A 21,612-nucleotide genomic window follows, 5' to 3' on the forward strand; every position below is an offset into this window, starting at 1 on the left:
CCTTTTATTGTCTCTAAGACTGATTCTTATTTTGGGTGTGGTCAAAGTGAAAACAAGGACATTTCCTGGGGAGTAATGAGCCCATAGGAGCAGTCTTTATCCTTGAAACTAGAAAAGCCTGGCACTCTTTGGTGCCCAGGAAATGCCCTGGACTGGGATTGTTTTGTTGTTTTAATCTGAAAATGACAACATAGAACACAGCCAACGGCAGGCAGCGTTTTATTATGGGTGATGCGGCTTTAATTGGTATGTAGACGGCATACCTGTAGAATTAGTCCTTGGAATACTGGCCAACCAGATCACTTTCAACATTTCTCAATGTTTAGTTTCATCTTATAATTAAGTAATAATGATCATTTCCTGACAGCTAATAACTGGCTAAAGGAGTTAGAAGCCTCATTAGGTTTATAATTTATCAAATTCTAAGCTCTTCATCTGCAGTGTTGCAAAAGGAGAAAGCATCCCCAAGTTCTAAACTGATTAAAGACAATCTCCAGGGGTATTTCATAAGTGAGAGTATTAATTTGTTCTTCAAGGGCTGACTTTGTTATATTCCAAGTTTAAAAAAAAGAAACTATTATTATATGAGTGGGAAGAATGTTGGTGTGGCTTTGATAGAATTGTACTGAACTATTTCCCCGTACATGTGCATGCTAAAACAAAAGTAAAATTGATAGGCCATGTTTCCTGTAAGACTCTTTTCATGAAATTCCACGTGCTCACCTGAGAACTTGGACTATCCATGAACTATCCATTAACTCCAGCAAGAGCATCCTTACATGTGCTCCATGAGTATTGATTGAGCACTGACTGACTTTGTGCTGGGTGCTATTCTAAATGTTGATGATCCAGCAAGAAAATGAAAACTCCTGACCTTACCCTGCCGATAACTTAATAATTTCTGTCTTCAAAATTACCTGCAAGATTACATGGGCCCAGAAGACCACACATGAAATGTCTTCAAAGTGGTCCAGCTAGGGGAGGGGCAAGAAAGTGGAGGAGTAGGGGTCCTTAACTCACCTGGCCCCACAAACTTACCTAGATAACTTTCAAAACATCCGGAACACCTATGAATTAGACCTGAGATGTAGAGAGAACAGCTGGAATGCTACAGAGAGAAAAGTTTTTGCTTCTAACAAGGTAGGAAGGCAAAATAATAATAAAAAAGAACAAAGTGGAGGAGGGCACCAAGAGTAGCCAGACTAAAGTGGAGGGGTGAGAGCCTCTTGGACAGGAAAGCCCCGCCCTGGAGAAGCAAGAAATTTAAGAATCCGCATCAGTTTTCCCTGACAGAAAAGTGCTTAGCAGGGAAATCAGGCACAGTCGCAGGGTGGGCAGTGAAGCCTCAAGATTCCCGGAGCCACTATCAGAGGAGGGGCGCCTGGGAGAAAGCTCACTGCAAACCAAGGACCAATCTCAGTAGAGGGCTGGAGTGGAGCGGCCCTCGGGGCATTTGGGAGAAGCCAGTCGGTTAGGCAGGCTGGCTCCGGAGCTCCCTTTATCCTAGAGCCCGGATCTGGGCGGAGGTAGCTGTTCCCCATTCCCTTCAGGAGAGGCCGCCCCTGGGGAGCACACCTCCAGTGGCACAGGGCCCTGGATCCCAGGGCGCCCAAGTGGACAAAGCCGGCGATTCTGTGTTCCCCCCAGGGACAGGCAGAGGCGGGGAGGGCACAGGACAGAGGGGACGCTCCTGCCACTGGGCTCCCCCAAGCTGTGCAGGTCAGCGCCGCTGCCCCGGGAGCATCTAGGCCACTGCAGACTGGGAGCTGCGGGTGGTTACTAGGGGAGCTGACTCCAGAGCTGGAGACCTGGCCACCACCAGTGTTGTTCCTCCTTGTGTCACCTTGTGCCTAGAAGGGGTGGGGCCAACAGGGAACAGAGACCTCATGGGGTAAACAGCTCCCACTGAGCCCAGCACCTGGTGGGGAGCAGGGCATCTCCCCCAGGTACACACACCTGAGAATCAGCAGAGCAGGCCCTCCCCCAGAAGACCAGCTGGGAGAACTGAGGAGGAGCAAGTTCTTGACCAAGCAGCACTGGAAAGCTCCAGGACTGAGGGAAAATAGCATTAGAACTAGAGGGTCCAGGGGATCCCTGGATGGCGCAGCGGTTTGGCGCCTGCCTTTGGCCCAGGGCGCGATTCCGGAGACCTGGGATCGAATCCCACATCGGGCTCCCGGTGCATGGAGCCTGCTTCTCCCTCTGCCTGTGTCTCTGCCTCTCTCTCTCTCTGTGACTATCATAAATAAATAAAAAATTAGAAAAAAAAAAGAACTAGAGGGTCCCCCCTTTTTCCTTTTTTTTTCCTTTTTCCATTACAACTAGTTTTTATATGAGGCTAAACTTTTCCAATATTTTTTCTCTTTTCCCACCTTAACTACAATATTTTACCAGCTCTTCATTTTTAAGTTTTTTCCTTTTTGACTTTCATATTTCTAAAATTACATGTCTGGGATCCCTGGGTGGCGCAGCGGTTTGGCGCCTGCCTTTGGCCCAGGGCGTGATCCTGGAGACCCGGGATCGAATCCCACATCGGGCTCCCGGTGCATGGAGCCTGCTTCTCCCTCTGCCTGTGTCTCTGCCTCTCTCTCTCTCTCTCTGTGACTATCATAAATAAAAAAAATAAATAAATAAAATAAATAAAATTACATGTCTTGGATCTATTTTGTATTTCTGGATTCCCTTCAACATATTCAACTAAATTTCGGTAGATATAGAAGATATGGGTTTTCCATTTGTTTTTTTTCTACCTTGTTTTGTTGTACAATGGTGGAATACCTTCTAAAACATCACCAACATACACCCAGAACCAAGTGGAACACCATGTTGGTTCATTTTATGAGATTATATTCTCTCTTCCTTCCCATTCTGCCCCCCTCCTTTATCTTGTTTATGTTTCTGTGGTCAATGTTGAGTCTTTATATAAGTATTCCTATTTTATATAAATTGGGATTGAGCATCTTCTAACATATAGAACAGAATATACACAAAACCAAGAGGATCACCCTCTAGGACCCCTCAGGTAGACTACATTCTCTCTCTACTACCACTTCCTCACCACCACCACCCCCCTCCTTTTCCCCCCATTTTTCCTCTTTTCTTTACTTCTTTCTTTTTTCCTTTTTCTTTTTTCTTCATCTTTGTTTTTGGTTTTTGGCTTTTTATTTTTACTACTTCGTTTTAAAATTTGTTTTTCACTTTAGTGGTCCTTTTATTTTGTTCTGTTCTTCTTTTTCTCTTATTTTCTGGTCTCTGACCTCTTTGAAATCATCTAGGGTGTATTTTACTTAGGTCGTGGTTGATATTTTTGACTCAGCCCACTCATACAGCCACTCTGCACTGGACAAAATGACTAGAAGGAAGAATTCACTACAAAAGAAAGAACTGGAAACAGTACTCTCTGCCACAGAGTTACAGAATTTGGATTTCAATACGATGTCAGAAATTCAATTCAGAAGCACAATTATAAAGTTACTGGTGGCTCTGGAAAAAAGCGTAAAGGGCTCTAGAGACTTCATTACTGCAGAATTGAGATCTAATCAGGGCGAGACTAAAAACAATTGAACTGAGATGCAATTCAAGCTGGATGCTCTAACTCCTAGGGTTAATGAAGTGGAAGAGAGAGTGAGTGACATAGAAGACAAGTTGATGGAAAGGAAGGAAGCGGAGGATAAAAGAGAAAATTAAGAGTCCATGAAGAAAGGCTGAGGGAAATAAATGATAGCTTGAGAAGGAAGAGTATATGTCTAATTCGGATTCCAGAAGAAGCTGAGAGAGAGAGAGAGAAAGAGAGAGAGAGGACCACAAAGTATATTTGAGCAAATCATAGCCAAGGACTTCCCTAATCTGGGGAAGGAAACAGGCATTCAGAACCAGGAGACAGAGAGGAACCCCCCACACATACACACAAAAAAAATCAATAAAAACCATTCAACACCTCAACATTTAACAGTGAAACTTGCAAAGTTCAAAGATAAGAGAAAATTCTTAAGGCAACATGACACAAGAGATTCTTAAATTATACAGGGAGAAATATCAGATTAATGGCAGACCTCTCCACAGAGATCTGGAAGGGTACAAAGGGATGGCATGATATATACAGGGTACTAAATGAGAAAAATATGGAGCCAAAAATACTTTATCCAGCAAGGCTGTCATTCAGGATAGAAGGAGAGGTAAAGGGCTTCCAGGATAGACAGAAACTGAAAGAATATGTGACCACCCAACCAGCTCTGCAAGAAATATTAAAGGGGATCCTGTAAAAGAAAGAGGGAGCCCCCCACAAAAAAGAAAAAGAAAAAGAAAGAGGGAGCCCAAAGAATCCACAAAAACAAGGACTGTATAGGTAATATGATGATGCTAAATTCATATCATTCAATAGTTAACTCTGAACATGAATGGGCTACATGATCCCATCAAACGACACAGGGTATCAGACTGGATAAAAAGGCAAGACCCACTATATGCTATCTACAAGAGACTCATTTGAGACCTAAGGACACCTCCAGCCTGAAAATGAAGGAGTGAAGAAACATTTACCATTCAAATGGCCCTCAAAAGAAAGCTGGGGTAGCAGTCCTCACATCAGATAAAGTTTATCCCAAAGACTGTAGTAAGAGATGAAGAGGGACACTATATCATACTTAAAGGGTCTATCCAACAAGACGACCTAATAATAATAACTGTTTATGCCCCTAATGTGGGAGCTGCCAAGTATATCAATCAATTAATAACCAAAGTAAAGAGATACTTAGATAATAACACACTAATAATAGGACACTTCTACATGGCACTCTTAGGAAAAGACAGATCTTCTAAGCAGAACATCCCCAAAGAAACAAGGGCCTTAAATGATATACTGGACCAAGTAGATTTCACAGATACATACAGAACTTTCCACCTGAACGCAGCGGAATACACATTCTTCTCAGGTGCACATGGAACTTTCTCCAGAATAGACCACATACTGGGTCACAAATCAGGTCTCAACTGGTAACAAAAGATTGGGATTGTTCCCTGCATATTTTCAGACCACAATGCTTTGAAACTAGAATTCTATCACAAGAAGAAACTTGGAAGAAACTCAAACACATGGAGGTTAAAGAGCATCCTACTAAAAGATGAATGGGTCAACCAAGAAATTAGAGAAGAATTAAAAACATTCATGGAAACTAATGAAAATGAAGATATAACCATTCAAAATCTTTGGGGTACAGCAATATTGATCCTAAGAGGGAAATACATCACAGTACAAGCCTCCCTCAAAAAATTGGAAAAAACTCAAATACACAAGCTAACCTTGCACCTAAAGGCATTGGAAAAAGAACAGCAAGTCAAACCTACACCAAACAGAAAAAGAGATCTAATAAAGATTCAAGCAGAACTCAATGAAACAAAGACTAGAAGAACTGTAGAACAGATCAACAAAACCAGGAATCGATTCTTTGAAAGAATTAATAAGATAGATAAACCATTAACCAGACTTATTAAAAAGAAAAAAGACTCAAATTAATAAAATCATGAATGAAAAAGAAGAGATCACAACCAATACCAAAGACATACAAATGATTTTATGTTTTTTTTAAAGATTTATTTTTATTTATTTATGATAGAGAGAGAGAAAGAGGCAGAGACACAGGCAGAGGGAGAAACAGGCTCCATGCACCGGGAGCCTGACGTGGGACTCGATCCCGGGACTCCAGGATCGTGCCCTGGGCCAAAAGCAGGCGCAAAACCGCTGAACCACCCAGGGATCCCCATACAAATGATTTTAAAAACGTATTATGAGCAGCTATATGCCAATAAATTAGGCAATCTGGAAGAAATGGATGCATTTCTGGGAAACCACAAATTACAAAAACTGGAACAGGAAGAAATAGAAAACCTGAACAGGCCAATAACCAACGAAGAAATTGAAGCAGTCATCAAAAACCTCCCAAGAGACAAAAGTCCAGGGCCAGATGGCTTCCCAGGGGAATTCTATCCAACATTTAAAGAAACAATACCTATTCTACTAAAGCTGTTCTGAAAGATAGAAAGGGATGGAATACTTCCAAACTTGTTTTATTAGGTCAGCATCACCTTGATCCCAAAACCAGACAAAGATCCCACCAAAAAGGAGAACTAAAGACCAATATCCCTGATGAACACAGATGCAAAAATTCTCAGCAAGATAGTAGCAAATAAGATCCAACAGTACACTAAAAAGATTATTCACCATGACCAAGTGGGATTTATCCTTAGGATGCAAGGTTGGTTCAACACTTGTAAAACAATCAACGTGGTAGATCACATCAACAAGAGAAAAAGCAAGACCATATGATCCTCTCAATAGATGCAGAGAAAGCATTTGACAAAATAGAGCATCCATTCCTGATCAAAACTCTTCAGAGTGTAGGGATAGAGGGAACATTCCTCAGCATCTTAAAAGCCATCTACGAAAAGCCCACAGCAGATATCCTTCTCAATGGGGAATCACTGGGAGCCTTTCCCCTAAGATCAGAAACACGACAGGGATGTCCACTCTCACCACTGCTATTCAACATAGTACTGGAAGTCCTAGCCTCAGCAATCAGACAACAAAAGAAAGAAAAGGCATTCAGATTGGCAAAGAAGAAGTCAAACTCTCCCTCTTCGCAGATAACATGATACTGTATATAGAAAACACCAAAGACTCCACCGCAAGATTGCTAGAACTCATATAGCAATTCGACAATCTGGCAGGATACAAAATCAATGCCCAGAAATCAGTGGCATTTCTATACACTAGCAAGGAGACTGAAGAAAGAGAAATTAAGGAGTCAATCCCATTGACAATTGCACCCCAAAGCATAAGATACCTAGGAATAAACCTCACCAAAAGGTAAAGGATCTATACCCTAAAATCTATGGAACACTTATGAAAGAAATTGAGGAAGATGTAAAGAGACGGGAACATAGTCCATGCTCATGGATTGGAAGAATAAATACTGTGAAAATGTCAATGTTACCCAGGGCAATATACACAAAGGATTGTGGAAGGGGGGATGGGCGGGGGGTTGGGATAACTGGGTGACAGGCACTGAGGACGGCACTGGATGGGATGAGCACTGGGTGTTATACTATATGTTGGCAAATTCAACTTCAACAAAAACAAATGAAAAAAAAGTGGTCCAGCTAAAGGTAGAAAATGGTCTTCACTGGACCATCCTGGCCACCTCTGTCTTCTCATCAGTATGGCCATTGCATAGTGGCCCAGGTTCTGCTGGCTCAAGATCACACTCTGATCAGCTATACTTCTGAGATCATAAATCTTCCTGCTAGTGCCAGAGAGTACAATCTCTTCTGTTAGGGAGTCCACTGCTTACCTCTTCATTTTGTAAACTCTCATGAGCTGGTCACAAAGGAAACAGTGAATTCTCACCCTTTGATGAAAACATTCATTTTTACAGTTTGATGCAGGAACAGTCAAACCTACAATTCAGGCTCTGAAGTTCTAGAAATGTGGAACTCAAGTTACCATTCTTCCAGATGACTTCTATCTTGTCTAGACCAGACTGAAAAGACCTCCAGAGAAATGGACCATCTTTCTAAGGGTATCTACTCTGAGACTTTCATCAGAGCTCCCTCTGGGAATCTCAAAATCTTTCCCCTCCATATTCTCACGAATCCTTGGAGCACAGTAACCTTAGGCACTCAAAGAAACTCCATGGCTCCTCTGCCACTAGAGTAACTTAGGATATGAGGTCCTCCGGATGTTCAGGGTTGGCAAAAATGCAAACAAAGACTCCGGAAGGCTTCTCACATTTGGTTAGTGTCTTCATGCCGATCTTGGATTTCAGCATCAGAAAGCCCCATCATTATCCTGCACAGAAACTGTGGACATTGGCCCTGGCACCTAACATGAAAGTTATCCCTCTGGTGTCCCAACGGATTCTCTTGCTTATGGATTGTCTACAGTTAAGAGTTGGGACTACTCAGTTCTCATGCTGACAAATCCAAATCTTCAAATTGGGTTTGTGGGAACTCTTCATGCCCTGAGTATATTTCATTAACAAGCAGAACGTATGATTGATGCACCCTTTATTTCATTAGAACCTTGTTTTTTTAATAGAAATTCAGAAATTTCACGATATTCTTCATTACTTTAAGTGCCATGGGATAAATATTTGAAGAAACATCCAGCTATTTTAAAATTATTTGGCATACTTGATGGTGCAGAAACACACATCTCTACCCATCTCTATTCAACAAATACTCCAACCATTAGGAATCCAAGGGGACACAAGTTGGTAATTATTTAATGGACGTTCTATGTGGATACTTTCACGTGAAGTATAGGGACTCAGAAGCAAGCTTTTACTTCATCCGTGAAATTACTACTAATTTAAAGTCACTTTTCCTAAGATGCTTAGCAATCCCATCTATAATTTCTGAAGAACCACAGTCTTAGAATTCACTTCTGGATGGGAGGAAAGAGAGTTCTATGCAATATACACCTTTATTTAAGTAACCAGGAGTTTTCAAAAGAAAATCTTACAGTGCTTTTCTGAAAAATGGGCCTGGAAGGGTCGAACTAGTACCTTTGTTGATGCCGTAGGTGGGCCTCTCCATTTCACATTGTTTTTCTAGGTCTAATGAAAACATGAGGATTGAGGGCTGGTCCTCATCCTGGTAATATAATCAGGAATGGATGCATGGTAGCAAAAATTGAGGACAAGAGAAGAACCATTATGTTTAGAGAAGGAAGGGCCTCGAAAAAGAGATGATTCCAAATAACACAGGCTGCTTTTCTCTTTTTCATGTGTGAAACTCCATGTCTCTCCGTGTAGCATCTCCAGGTGGTGCTGTCATTTTGAGAAGAGAGGCTTAGGGGCTTTTGAAGCTGAAGACAACTTCAGAATCCACTGGCTCCTCTAGGCGATATGAATCTTGCTAGGGAGAAACAAAATATGAATGTAGAAAATTCTACCCTAGGTGAAAAATCTGTTGGTTCTAAGGATGAACCCAAACTTCAGAAGTTGTGGGAATGTCCTCAGTCAGAAGTGAGACAAAACTCTTTCCATTGCTTGCCTTGGGGAAATGCCCCAGTCTCTAGGCTTAGGGATCATGAGTCAAACTGGGACCGGAGCCTCACTAAGTCTGTGTGTGTTGAGTCTTGAAAGGGAGTGTGCATGGTTCTGGGATCATGCCTCTTCTGTAATGCCTTTCCCCTCCCAGGCCTCCAGGTCAGGTCTGGCAAGATTTAATGACTCTGAATCTCTGCAATGAGTGGCATCTGGGTAGCCCAGAGGAACTGGCGACAGCACCCAGTTCGCACAGGGATTGGAGAATGGATGGAGTGATAGGGAGCTGGACACCTAAGAGGTTGTCTTTTGGAAGAGGTAAAAAAAAAAAAAAAAAAGCTTTGGCCAAGCCTGTTAGGTGAGTCAACAGGAGACTTGAATCTCTACTTTTGTCTGTCCCAATTCTTTTAATAGCACTGATTATATAGAAACTTCAGAAATGAATTGTCTAATATTACATATTTATATTTATTCCTAAAAAGAGAATGCTGCTAGATGATCGGTTGATTGGTTAGTTATTTTCAAAGCATGAGTTGCCTTTATACTCTAAATATTAGTGTAAATTAAATATATCAAAAATTTTTTTTTGTCAAAATCTTCTTTCAAAGAACCTACTTAAAGGTTAATTGTCTAGGATGCAATAGGACCAGGCCAAGTGGGTTCAACACTTTAAATAGCAGGAGTCATCCATGAAGACCATCCTCATTTTCTTCTGAATCTCTATCTGCACAGCTTTAAAATCACCTTCAGGAATAAGGTGATATAATTTGTTTTCTTTAGAAGCAAATTTAGAAAGACGTAAATGAAACAATCCCTTCTTATATGTGCTTCACCTGCCATATGATCCTAGGGAATGGGTTGTCCAGGAATCAGACTGAAAGAGATAATGTGTTCCCTACTTCTGAAGACTCTAAAGCTTTTGCCAACCGTCAAAGTGACCTAAATAGGTCACGAATGACATAGACCAACCCAGAACTACCGTGCATCTATACGCTCTTGCCTCTAGAAACCAGAGTGGGCTTTGGGGAGGAGGGATCATCATTCCACACACAGATGTGTAAGGCAGTACTCTTGAAGCAACCAGAAGCTAGATCTTTGAGAGGTCTCAGAAACCATCTTAACTTGGGTCTCAAAGGACTGCTCATACCTTCGGCTGGCAACCCTAAACAGGCCTGGTTCTAGTTATAGGGGGATACTGCAAACAACCCCAAACAGATGCTGGGAGCCATTTACTGAGTACCTAAGAAATCCATGTATAACTCCCGACTCTGTAAAGTCCCGACTCTTGAGAGACGTGAATTGTTGAAGCGCCCTTGGTATCACAAAGCCCCCCTTGAAGTGAATGTTTCTCTGAGGAGTTTTGGGTCCTTCTCTTTGCTTTCTGCCTATTGGCCATTTCCTCATATCCAGGTCTCTTCTTTTTCATGTGCACAGCAGAGCCTATTACTGCAAATTGGCGATGAGGCAAGGTGGCTGGGAGGTGCCCCTGCATGGGGGAGTTCTGTTGTTTTTATAATCAGTGCCAGCTCTGAGCAAATGGTGAGTAAGAGCCTCTTCCTCTTCCCTCTGGGCTGCCCTCCTCTCCCATACCAATCGTGTTGCTGGCCTGTTTCAGATATGGTGCTAAGCAAGGGCGGCTGCCTGGCTCTCGTGTTCCCCAGGCTTGGGACCCAAAACCCGAGAAGGCAGCAAAATGCGTAAGTGAGGGCAGCATGAGGGCTCCTGGGGAGAAGTGGATTTGTTACTCTCTTACTTCCTCCATCAGGTAAATTGAAAGTGCTTGGTATGCCAAGAGCAAAAGGGATGTTGAATGCGTCTTCCAGTGACCTTTGGGCTGATTTTAGGTTAGATGGCCTTTTCTGTAAGAGACTCTTATTTCTCACAAGTTTCTTTCTTTCTTTCTTTTTTAGTAGAAATAACATTTGCTTGTTCATTCTTATGTTTGAATATTACAATATAAGAACAATTATGGTTATCCATACTTTATGATCCATACATTGATTTTACTGTTTTCCATTCTGGTTTTGAGAATAGTGTTTGTTTTGGATTTTACCTGCTCTTTTGTGTATGTTTTGGATTTTGCCTGCTCTTTTGTGTATGTAGCAGCCTAACATGTTTGTAGGCTGCTAGATTATTATAAACAGGGATAAAGGGGTTTTTCTTCTAGGGAGACCTTCACAGTTCATGCTCAAAGAATCTGTGTACTCTATAGAGGAAAAAAGTAATTCGTAAGTGTCTTTGTGTGTCTTTCTGTGGTTTTTCTTTTTCTTTGGTTGCTGTAATCAGTAGTTTCTACATCTTTTAGCGTAAAGATCAGCTTCTCATTTTGTAACATGATTTTTTTTCAAACTTGTAGTTTAATTGAATCTAGCTTTTAGTGACACTTTAAAAAATGCTCTCCTGGATCAGAAGCATTTCTCCAAACCAGGTGCTCTTCATGCTCACCTGCTGGTAGTGTTTGATTAGCAGCCAGCTACAACTGGGTGTTCTTATTTTGTGCCAAATACATTCTATATATGGGAGTGTGTGCTTGAGAAGACGAGTCATGCTAATTATTCAGACCTCTTCCTTGGAAGTAGTGTGCCAAAATCACAAAAGCAGAAAAGCCAGAAACAGCATGAGCCTTGGTATTGATGGACCATAAAATCAGAATTTCACCTCATAATATTACTTTGTTCTCAGATGCATCATCCTTTCCAGCTATGAGCTCACCAACCCTTGGCCTATCTCTGGGCCAGTTGGCATCACTGCCATTCTATAGAGAGAATGGGAGATGCAGCTGGGCAAGCCAAATTGCCCCAAAGCCAGGTGATCTAGCTAGAACTGGGAGCCAAATCCCTAAACTTCTCTCCAGCTCTTTGCTGTCTGAAACAAGGCAGCTTAGCAGGGAGAGCTGGAGGCTAAGTTGAAACTGCAGTGTTGCCTGAAAGCAATCTGTACTTGGATTATCAGCCAGAAGCCAGGAGAAACAGTGGATCAAACAGTGGATACACAAATGGAGATTGGGGGCAGCCCGGGTGGCTCAGCAGTTTAGCGCTGCCTTCAGCCCAGGGTGTGATCCTGGAGACCCCGTAATCGAGTCCCACGTCGGGCTCCCTGCATGGTGCCAGCTTCTCCCTCTGCCTGAATAAATAAAATCTTTTTAAAAAACCCAAAAAACAAATGGAGATTGGGAGAAGACAGCAGAGAATGAGGTTAAGAATGAGGAAATCTGGGATGTAAATCCAAGAATATGCCAGAATATCCTTTTTATGCAGGCCAAGATGCCTCTGTTAACTGTGGGCTGAAACTATGCTAGAACAGTATCTGTCATACAGAAAGCACAGAATATCCTCTAGTAGGAAATGGTAGTCGGAGTAAAACTAATACAGAAGCTTGAATCTGATTTAGCAAATATTTATTGAGTATCTCCCATGAGCCAAGCCCCATAATATTCCTCTTTATAACCTCACTGCTTATCACATGGTAGATAGAGAAGACAAATGGATGGATTGATGGACACATGTCGTCCATGAAATTTTGTTTAAAGGACTCCTGTCCCCTCCCCACGCTTCCCTCGGGAGAGCCCATACAGTTCCACAGAGACTCATGCCTCACCCCTCCCAGAACCACCTACTCACAGCAAGGAGGATTTCCTTAATGAAGACAAGTAAACACGGGCTGTATGGCCCCAGGGAGGAAGTCTTTAAGTACTTTTCCCCAGACTGAATCTGGGAAAACCTTGTCAGGTAGGTCACACCCTAACCAACTCAAGGGAGTAACATTCGCGTGTCATAGGCTTCACTGCACCAAACCCAACACAGGTGTGTGCTCTCTGGGTCAGGCAGGCAGAGCGAATTCACCTCCCAGGTCTCCAGAGCTCCACCACCCTTCATCTGCCATCTCTTGAGCTTGCCTCCTGGATCCCTGCAGCTTTCAGCTCAAACATATGCAGCCAGGATCTAAGGAAGTAACACTGGGCACCATTATTTATTGAATGCCCTCAATGCATTGGTCTCAAGCCAAATGCAGAATTATATTACTGTACTTGACCAGTTGGTTCACGTTTTAAACAAATAAATAGGCAGATAGAGGTGAACTAAGTAGAAGGGGAAGGTGGAAATACACTCCAGGGAGAGGCTGGTGCTGGAGAGGGGAAACCGGTCAGAGCCTGTTGTTTCGAGAGCTTAAGTAGGGCAGGATCTTAAAATATATTTCAGAGCCAGCTCCATGTTTGTGATCAGCCAAAGAAAGGGCAAATTTGGTTGGGAGGGGGGGAAATGAAGCACACATTTCATGCATTTGATGTTAATTCCTGCCTTTGTGGTTCTTTCTGTCTTTGGGCCACCACTGTACCTGTGTGTGCCTCCCACAACGTATGGATAGCCACGGCCAAGCAATTATCTGTTTACTTTCCATGTCCTCCAATGCAATGTGAACTCAGTGAGGGCAGGGACTTTGTCGTCTTCATCTCTGAATTCCCAAAACCTGAGCAATAAATGCTTCTTGTATTTACATATAAACCCCACCCCCCGGCCCCCTACTCCCCAGTGAGTATAATTGAGTCTCAGTGAGAGCTTGGGCCAGAGTATCAGCTGCTCTAGGAATTCAAAATAGAAGTAGCTATAGATTTGAGTGATCTGACAGCTTTCTTGCGTATATAGGATTACTCGCTGGGATCTGAGATGATGGGATTAAGAGGGGAAGGTGCCACAGTTGCCTGAGGCAAAGGCTCAGAATTGGGGATGCTCTTGTTCTCAGGGAACGGTGAGTGGACCAGTGTGGCTGAAGCAGAGGGTTCTTGTTTGAAATACTGATGTCACGGGGATCCCTGGGTGGCGCAGCGGTTTGGCGCCTGCCTTTGGCCCAGGGCGCGATCCTGGAGACCCGGGATCGAATCCCACATCAGGCTCCCGGTGCATGGAGCCTGCTTATGTCTCTGCCTCTCTCTCTCTCTCACTGTGTGCTTATCATAAATAAATAAAATAAAATAAAATTTAAAAAATTGAAATACTGGTGTCACATACACAGAAGGCAAGGCGAGGCCCTTGAGTGAAGGGACGAATAAAAATGTTTGAAATAGAAACTTTTGACAGTGGGAACCACGGAAGTCATTTAAACTGGGTTTTAAGAGAGAAAAGGAAAGCTCAGAAGAGTTGAATCCAGCAATGCACCCGCCATGCCAGGCAAGACAGTTTGCAGCATCAGGTGCTAGGGGCAAGGAGCCCCTGTAGGGAAGGACGGCAACAATCTGTTGGTTGAGTGATAAAATCCTGGTCTTAAAAAGGTGATAGTGAGAATGATTTTCGAGATTTGGGGGGCAAGGGGAGGTCATTTGAGATAAATGTATCGTTTGCGTTCACAACTTTCTCTAAAAGAGGATTCAAAGAATCCTGGCTATACCCTTCGTGCTTATTATATACCAGTCACTGTTCTGAGCATTTTACTAGTATCTCAATATAACCTCACAACACCTCTTTGAGGTACTATTATTAGTCCCATTTGACAGATAAATTAACCAAGGCACAGAGATTAAGAGATGTGCCCATGGTACAATGAGTAAGACATAGAGCCAGGATTCAAACCAGGTTGTAAGGCTGCACCGCTCAAAGTGTTCACCACAAATCCTTACTTAAAGAAGTTCATGAGAGGATTTATGGTATGATGAAAGAGTCTAAAACGAGACGTGTGGGTGGTGGAAGGGGAGGTGGGCGGGGGGTGGGGGTGACTGGGTGACGAGCACTGAGGGGAGCACTTGACGGGATGAGCACTGGGTGTTATTCTATATGTTGGCAAATTGAACACCAATAAAAAGTACATTTATAAAAAATAAAATAAAATAAAATGAGATGTGTAGTATCATTTCAAAAGGAGAATACAGGAGCATTTCTTACATTAGCTTATCTATCATCGTTATTAATTGCCTATTGTGGTTTATACTGATCAGTATTCATTAAAATTTAGACTCTGTAATAGGATAATATGCTTTTTTCAATATTTATTTTCCTAATTTAAAAATTAACAATATTCATAATAAACATCCAAATATTCCAGAAATAGCAGATATAGAGTGAATATCCCAACAATCCTAATTGCTCCCCAAATCATTATCCACTGGTGGACTGAAATTCCTCCAGCCTTTTTCTTTTATATATCCTCATATAATATCGTCATATTATCCTCATTATCATCATTTATGTTGGTAATAATCCTTTTACCCAGAGGTAATCACTCTGTCTTGTAATACACTTTGTTACTTAATACATTTTGGACATCTTTCCATGTGAGGGCATATAGTTTTATTTTATTTCCTTTAAAAATTATATAGGATTCACATTCACTGTCAGCATGACCCAGTCTGGACTCATGTTCTTTTCCCATCAGCAGAGCAACAGATCTGATGTGACCTAGATTCTTACCTCAATGCCACTTTTGTTCCTGCTGTGTCTGGGACAGGGCTCAAGGAGAAGCAAGCTCAAGTGGGACCTAGTTTTCTGTTTCTGTGAAAATAATAGAAGTTGGCAGTTCTCTAGTCCTCTCTGTGAGCCAGCAACTATTAGCCCCACTTTATAGATTAGAAAATTGAGGCCTAGAGAGATTAAGTCACTTACTTGTGCAAAGTCAGTTAGAAATTCAAGAGTCAGGGCAGTCTGGGTGGCTCAGCCGTTTAGTGCTACCTTCAGCCCAGGGCGTGATCCTTGGGTCCCGGGATCGAGTCCCATGTCGGGCTCCCTGCATGGAGCCTGCTTCTCCCTCTGCCTGTGTCTCTGCCACCCCCCCGCCCCGTGTCTCTTATGAATAATAAATAAATAAATCTTAAAAAAAAAAAAGAAAGAAAAGAAATTCAAGAGTCAGAACTTGGAGCCAGGCTCTTTGACTCCAAAGCCTGTGTTATTTGGCACACCCTGTTTCCTTACGTCTTTTACAAATCTTTTACGCAACTGTTCAATAGGAAGTGGCGACTGTAGAGTAGAAGTTAGTCTGCTACTTCTCTTTCTGGCACACTTTACAAATACCAGCATGAAAAGGACGTGTTGTCTGAAGCAGCACCTTCCCTGCTGCTGTGTCTCTCCATCACTGGTTAGTCTGGAGTGTGACCCACCGTCTTTCAGCAGCCCCAGAGGATGCCTCTTGGGACTCAAACTCGTTCAGCATCTTTCCGGCCAATGGAGGCCAGGAAAGGAGAATCTCAAAGGTTCCTTGGCTGAAGTGGAGTTCTCCACATTCCAACTGGGCGACCTGACAGCAGCAGCGAGGCTGTATCTATCCACCCTGCACAACCCACACAGAAATTTCAAAAGAGCCAATTTAAGTGGATGAGTATAGATAAACAATCTTGGTGGGGCATCCTTACAAGGACTTTGTTCTTTTGTTTTTGTTGTGTTGTGTTTTTTGGTCTGAGTGAACTAGACTAGTTTAACATATGGCCTCTTTTAATGGAACAAAGGGACGCCTTAACTTTGTGCTGGGAAAACCTACACAAAGACATCAAATTATTTCCTTCGCAAGGTAGGCATTTTCAGAGCACCTCAGGGTCAGAAGGGCACTGAAAATGTAAGCAGTTCAGCTGATCTTGTATGTTTTACAACAGCCCCCTGATGCGGGCGAGGGGTCTCCATGTGAGCACCATCAGGGGATGTGAACTCACTCAGGACAGAAGTGGACGGTTTGGTTTTCAGGTCACTTCAGTTCACAACAATGTTCTTCACATAAACTTTATCACCTGCTGTCTCCTAACTTCCATCCTCTCGTCCTTCTTAGAACAAATGGAAGCCATTGATCGATTGGTTTTTCCACCTCATCACCTTCCAACCTTCCGAGCAGTTATCATTTTCCTGCTAAATCTTGTCTTTTCCAGTCATCTTGAATTCTTTCACCCATTATTCCCATGTCATGATCTGGAGTCCTGGGTCCTAAGGTTTTTCTTCCTTGATTGTGTTCCAGATTATCCACATCACTCTCAGATGGGTAGTGTGTGGCACGGAACACAGTGCTTCAGGGAAGACCAGATGAAGACAGTCGCTTCCCTTGTTCTCAGTGGTCTACTTTTTTTTTTTTTTTTTTTTTAAGATTTTATCCATTTATTCATGAGAGACACAGAGAACCAGAGACATAGGCAGGGGGAAAAGCAGGCTCCTTGTGAGGAGCCTGATGTGGGACTCAATTCCAAGACCCCGGGATCTTGATCTGAGCCAAAGGCAGACGCTCAACTGCTGAGCCACCCAGACATGCCTTGATGGCCTACTTCTATTAAGTACATTAAACTTAGGATTTTATCCAATTCTTCAAAAGATGGGGAAACCAAGTTACTTTATTCTGGAAAGTTTGAAAAGAAATCAACTCATCAATTTTTTTTTTCAAGCAATAATATAGGGAAAGGAAACCCACAGACCCAGATTTTTCATTTGGTGTATTGTAGCATCCTTCTGATATGCCACTTTTTGTCATAATATTCATCCATGGTCCATCTCTATGATAGGAACTGTGTAGACATAACGGTACTTAACTTCTCATAAGCATTAAGTCGTGACTCCTGTGGCTTCTTAAGTGTCTTAAAAATTGAAGAGATGAAATATTACGGAGTATTTCTTGATGGCAGTGATTCTTTGAAGTGGATGGCTAGCCTCTTAAAGACTAGGATATCTTGTTAGGAGCTCCCCTCACCCACATTTGCTGCTGCTGCCTTGATGGAATCAAGTTTCCGTGAACTCTTTCAGATTGCCTTGAAAGGTTTACTGCTTCCCTCCTCTACCACAGGATTTAGGTACCCCCTCCAGATCCAGTTTAGTTTTTGTAACACTAGAAGAAAGTAAAGTAATGGAGTGGGTTTCCCTCAAAAAGCTTTCTTTGATTAGGAACTGTGTCCACGTCCATGTAAGATTTGATTACACCTTAGACTTCTCTGGAAAAATTACTGCTGAAATAGACAAGGCAATGTGTGGTGAGAGAGCATGGAGGTGGGAGTACATGAGATTCTGTTATGCCATTTTGTAAAAAGTGTATGATTGGAGGTCTATACGGAAGAGTGTCACCAAAAGTTAGTGCATACGAGGAAACGTTGCCAAAGTTAACACTGCTCTTTAGCCATTTGCTAAATAATAAGGGCTAAATATTAAAGACAAATGAATTCTAAATAAAGACCAACCGGTTTACAGGGTGGTTCCGTGATTGAGCATCTGCCTTCAACTCAGGGAGTGACCCTGGGGTCCCGGGATCGAGTCCCACATCAGGCTCCCTGCATGGAGCCTGCTTCTCCCTCTGCCTGTGTCTCTGCCTCTCTCTCTCTGTATCTATCATGAATAAATAAATAAAATCATAAGAAAAAAAAAACAAAATGATCCAGAAACATATTGAAAGGATAACATTATAGTATGTGTAGGATTGGTCTAGAATTGATTCTCCATCTAACAAAATAATTCTCAGGTTAAAATCTAGCATTTAAAAAAAAACTGAGATACAGTTCACATATGACATTATATCAGTTTTAAGCATACAACACAATGATTTGATATCTTTATATACTGCAAAATGATTATCACAAAAGTTTAGTTAACATCCAGCACCACCCATAGTTACAGTTTTTTTTCCTTGTGGTAAGAAGGTATACTCTTCTTATCTGTGACAAAAAGACTCCTAAGATTTACTCTCTTAGCAACTTCCAAATATACAATACAGTATTGTTAACTCTAGTCACCATACTACACATTGCAATGCCAGCACTTATGTCTGGAAGCTTGTACCTGTTGATCACCATCCCCCATTTTGCCTACCCCCAACCCCATGCTTCTGGCCACCACCAAGCTATTCTCTGTATCTGTGAGTTTGGTGTAGGGTTTTTGTTTTGTTTTGTTTTGTTTTAGATTCACATATAAGTGAGATCATATGGCATTTGTTTTTCTCTGACGTGTTTCACTTAGCATAATGCTCTTGAGGTCCATTTATCTTGTAAATGGCAGCATTTCTTTCTTGACATGGTTAAATAATATTCCATTATATATATACCACAACTTATTTATCCATTCATTTATTGATGGGCACTTGGGTTGTTTCCATGTCTTTCTATTGTACATAATGCTACAATGAACATGGGCGTAGCAGATATCTTTTTAAGTTAGTCTTTTTGCAATATTCAGATTAATACCTCAGAAGTAGAATTGCTGGATCACATGAATATTTTTAACTTTTTGAGGAACCTCCATACTGTTCTTCACAGGGACTACACCAACGTAGATTCCTACCAACAGTACCCAAGGGTTCCCTTTTCTCCACATCCTCAGCAACAGTTGTTCTTTCTTGTCTTTTTGATAATAACCATTCTAACAGGCATGAAGTGAAACCTCATTGTAGTTCTCATTTGCACTTCCCTAATGATGAGTGATGTTGAGCACTTTGTCATGTATCTGTTAGCCATTTGTATGACCTCTTTGGAAAAAAATATCTGTTCAGTTCCTTTATCCATTTTTATTTTTTATTTTATTTTTTTTCCTTTATCCATTTTTAATTGAATTTTTAAAAATTATTTTTCTATTCAATTGTGTGATTACTTCTTTTTTTTTAAGATTTATTTATTTATTTATTTATTTATTTATTTATTTATTTGAGAGAGACAGGCAAAGGGAGAGAAGCAGGCTCCACGCAGGGAGTGATTACTTCTATATATGCATATTAACCACTTTTTGGGAATCTGATTTGCAAATATTTTCTCCCATTTCATAGGCTACATTTTCTTTCTTTCTTTCTTTCTTTTTTTTTTTTTAAAGATTTTATTTATTTATTCATGAGAGGCACAGAGAGTGAGAGAGAGAGAGAAAGAGAGGCAGAGACACAGGCAGAGGGAGAAGCAGGCTCCATGCAGGGAGCCCGATGTGGGACTTGATCCCCGCTCTCCAGGATCAGGCCCTGGGCTGAAGGCGGCGCTAAGCTGCTGAGTCACCTGGGCTGCCCTACATTTTCATTTTGTTGATGGTTTCCTTTGCTATACAGAAGATTTTGATGTGCTGTGGTCCCAGTTGTTTATTTTTGCTTATGTTGCTTTTAGTGTAAGATTCAAAACATCATCACCGAGACCAATGTCAAGGAGCTCACTTACTATGTTTTATTATAGGAGTTTTATAGTTTCAGGTCTTACATTCAAGTCTTTGATCCATTTTGAGTGAATTTTTGCATATGGTATAAGGTCGTGGTCCAGTTTCCTTGTTTTGTATTTAGCTCTGCAGTTTTCCTAGCACTGTCTATGGAAGACAGTGCCCTTTTCCCATTGGATATGCATGGCTCTTTTATCATAAATTAATTACCATACATGTGTGGGTTTATTTCTGGGCTCTCTATTGCATCGATCTATGTGTCTGCTCTGCTTTCTACAGCTTTGTAGTATAGTTTGAAATCAGGAAGTGTGATGCTTCCAGCTTTATTCTTCTTCTCAAGTCTGCTTTGGCTTTTTGTGGTCTTTTAGGGTTCCACACAAATTTTAGAATTGTTTGTTCTCTTTCTGAACAAATGCCATTAGAATTTTGATAGGGGTTGCTTTGAATCTATAGATTGCTTTAGGTAGTATGGACATTTTAACAGTATTCTTCCGATTCCTGAGCATGGAATATCTTACCACTTATTTGTGTCTTCAATTTCTTTCATCAATGTCTTAAGTTTTCATTGTACAGCCTTTTCCCTCCTTGGTTAAGGCAGGTCACTCACCCAGTGTATACTGGGACTGAAGGCTGTCTTAAAGAGTCCAGGATAGGGACACCTGGGTGGCTCAGCGGTTGAGTATCTGCCTTCAGCTCAAGTCATGATCCCGAGGTCCTAGGATCGAGTCCTGCATCAGGCTCCCCATAGGGAGCATGCTTCTCCCTCTGCCTGTGTCTTCACCTCCCTCTCTGTGTCTCTCATGAATGAATAAAATCTTAAAAAAAAAAAAAAGAAAAAAAAAAAAAGAGCCCAGGTTGCCTCTTTTCAACCTGGAAATTCTAGGATGAATTGTGCTAAATTTGATTACAAAAATAAAACTACACAGCCACTTCTGTGCCAGTGTGCATTAAGCAGAGGCTAACCTGTTCAGTGTTGGCAGTCAGTTTTAGGGGCTTAATAATTCAAGCTAGATAAAGAGAAAAGGGAGTTGTTGAGACAAGAAAGATGGCTCTTCTCAAAAGCAGAAGACATCTGGACTGATAAAAGGGCAACTGAAAGAGGAGCTAAAGATTACCAGGAGAAACTGGTCATAAATTTGCCTCAGGGTTTGGACGGGGGGTCATGCAGCTGAATTATAGGCAGGGGTCATTGTGGCAAGTTTAGAACTTGTGTCCTGGTTTCGATTCTTCTAGGCAGCCGCCTTCACCATGTGCATCATCTGCAAACATTAGGTGGTGGAATATGAGTAAATAAAAAGAAGTGCCCAGTACGAGCATGTATTAGAGGGTATGCATCATTGTGGGACTACACAGTCCCTGAGAAATAGGTCTGCCTGTGCCCGTGTCACAGGCTACTGCCTCAGCTGTGCTGTGTCAAATGGCTAATAAAAAACTCACCTGACAACTTAAAAATGTTTAATCTTTCATTTCCTTGAGATCCCAGGTAAGCCAGGCCTTCCTGAAGA

At 41.8% G+C, this 21,612-nt stretch overlaps 1 protein-coding gene across 2 annotated transcripts in view; it reads left to right on the forward strand.

Annotated features, from left to right (window-relative positions):
* Positions 1-21,612, forward strand: part of SHROOM3 (shroom family member 3) — a 173,427-nt gene that overhangs the window by 42,506 nt on the left and 109,309 nt on the right. Inside the window, exon 1 of one of the 2 annotated variants that reach the window (XM_049105062.1) lies at positions 10,615-10,741. The exons of the other annotated variant lie outside the window; for it this stretch is intronic. Coding sequence (XP_048961019.1) covers positions 10,662-10,741 — 80 coding nt within the window. The 5' untranslated portion in view covers positions 10,615-10,661. Of the gene's footprint in view, positions 1-10,614; positions 10,742-21,612 lie in introns of those variants that run through there. 2 annotated transcript variants of the gene reach the window in all.

Source organism: Canis lupus, chromosome 32, assembly GCF_003254725.2.
Source record: "Canis lupus dingo isolate Sandy chromosome 32, ASM325472v2, whole genome shotgun sequence".
Taxonomy (NCBI): domain Eukaryota; kingdom Metazoa; phylum Chordata; class Mammalia; order Carnivora; family Canidae; genus Canis; species Canis lupus.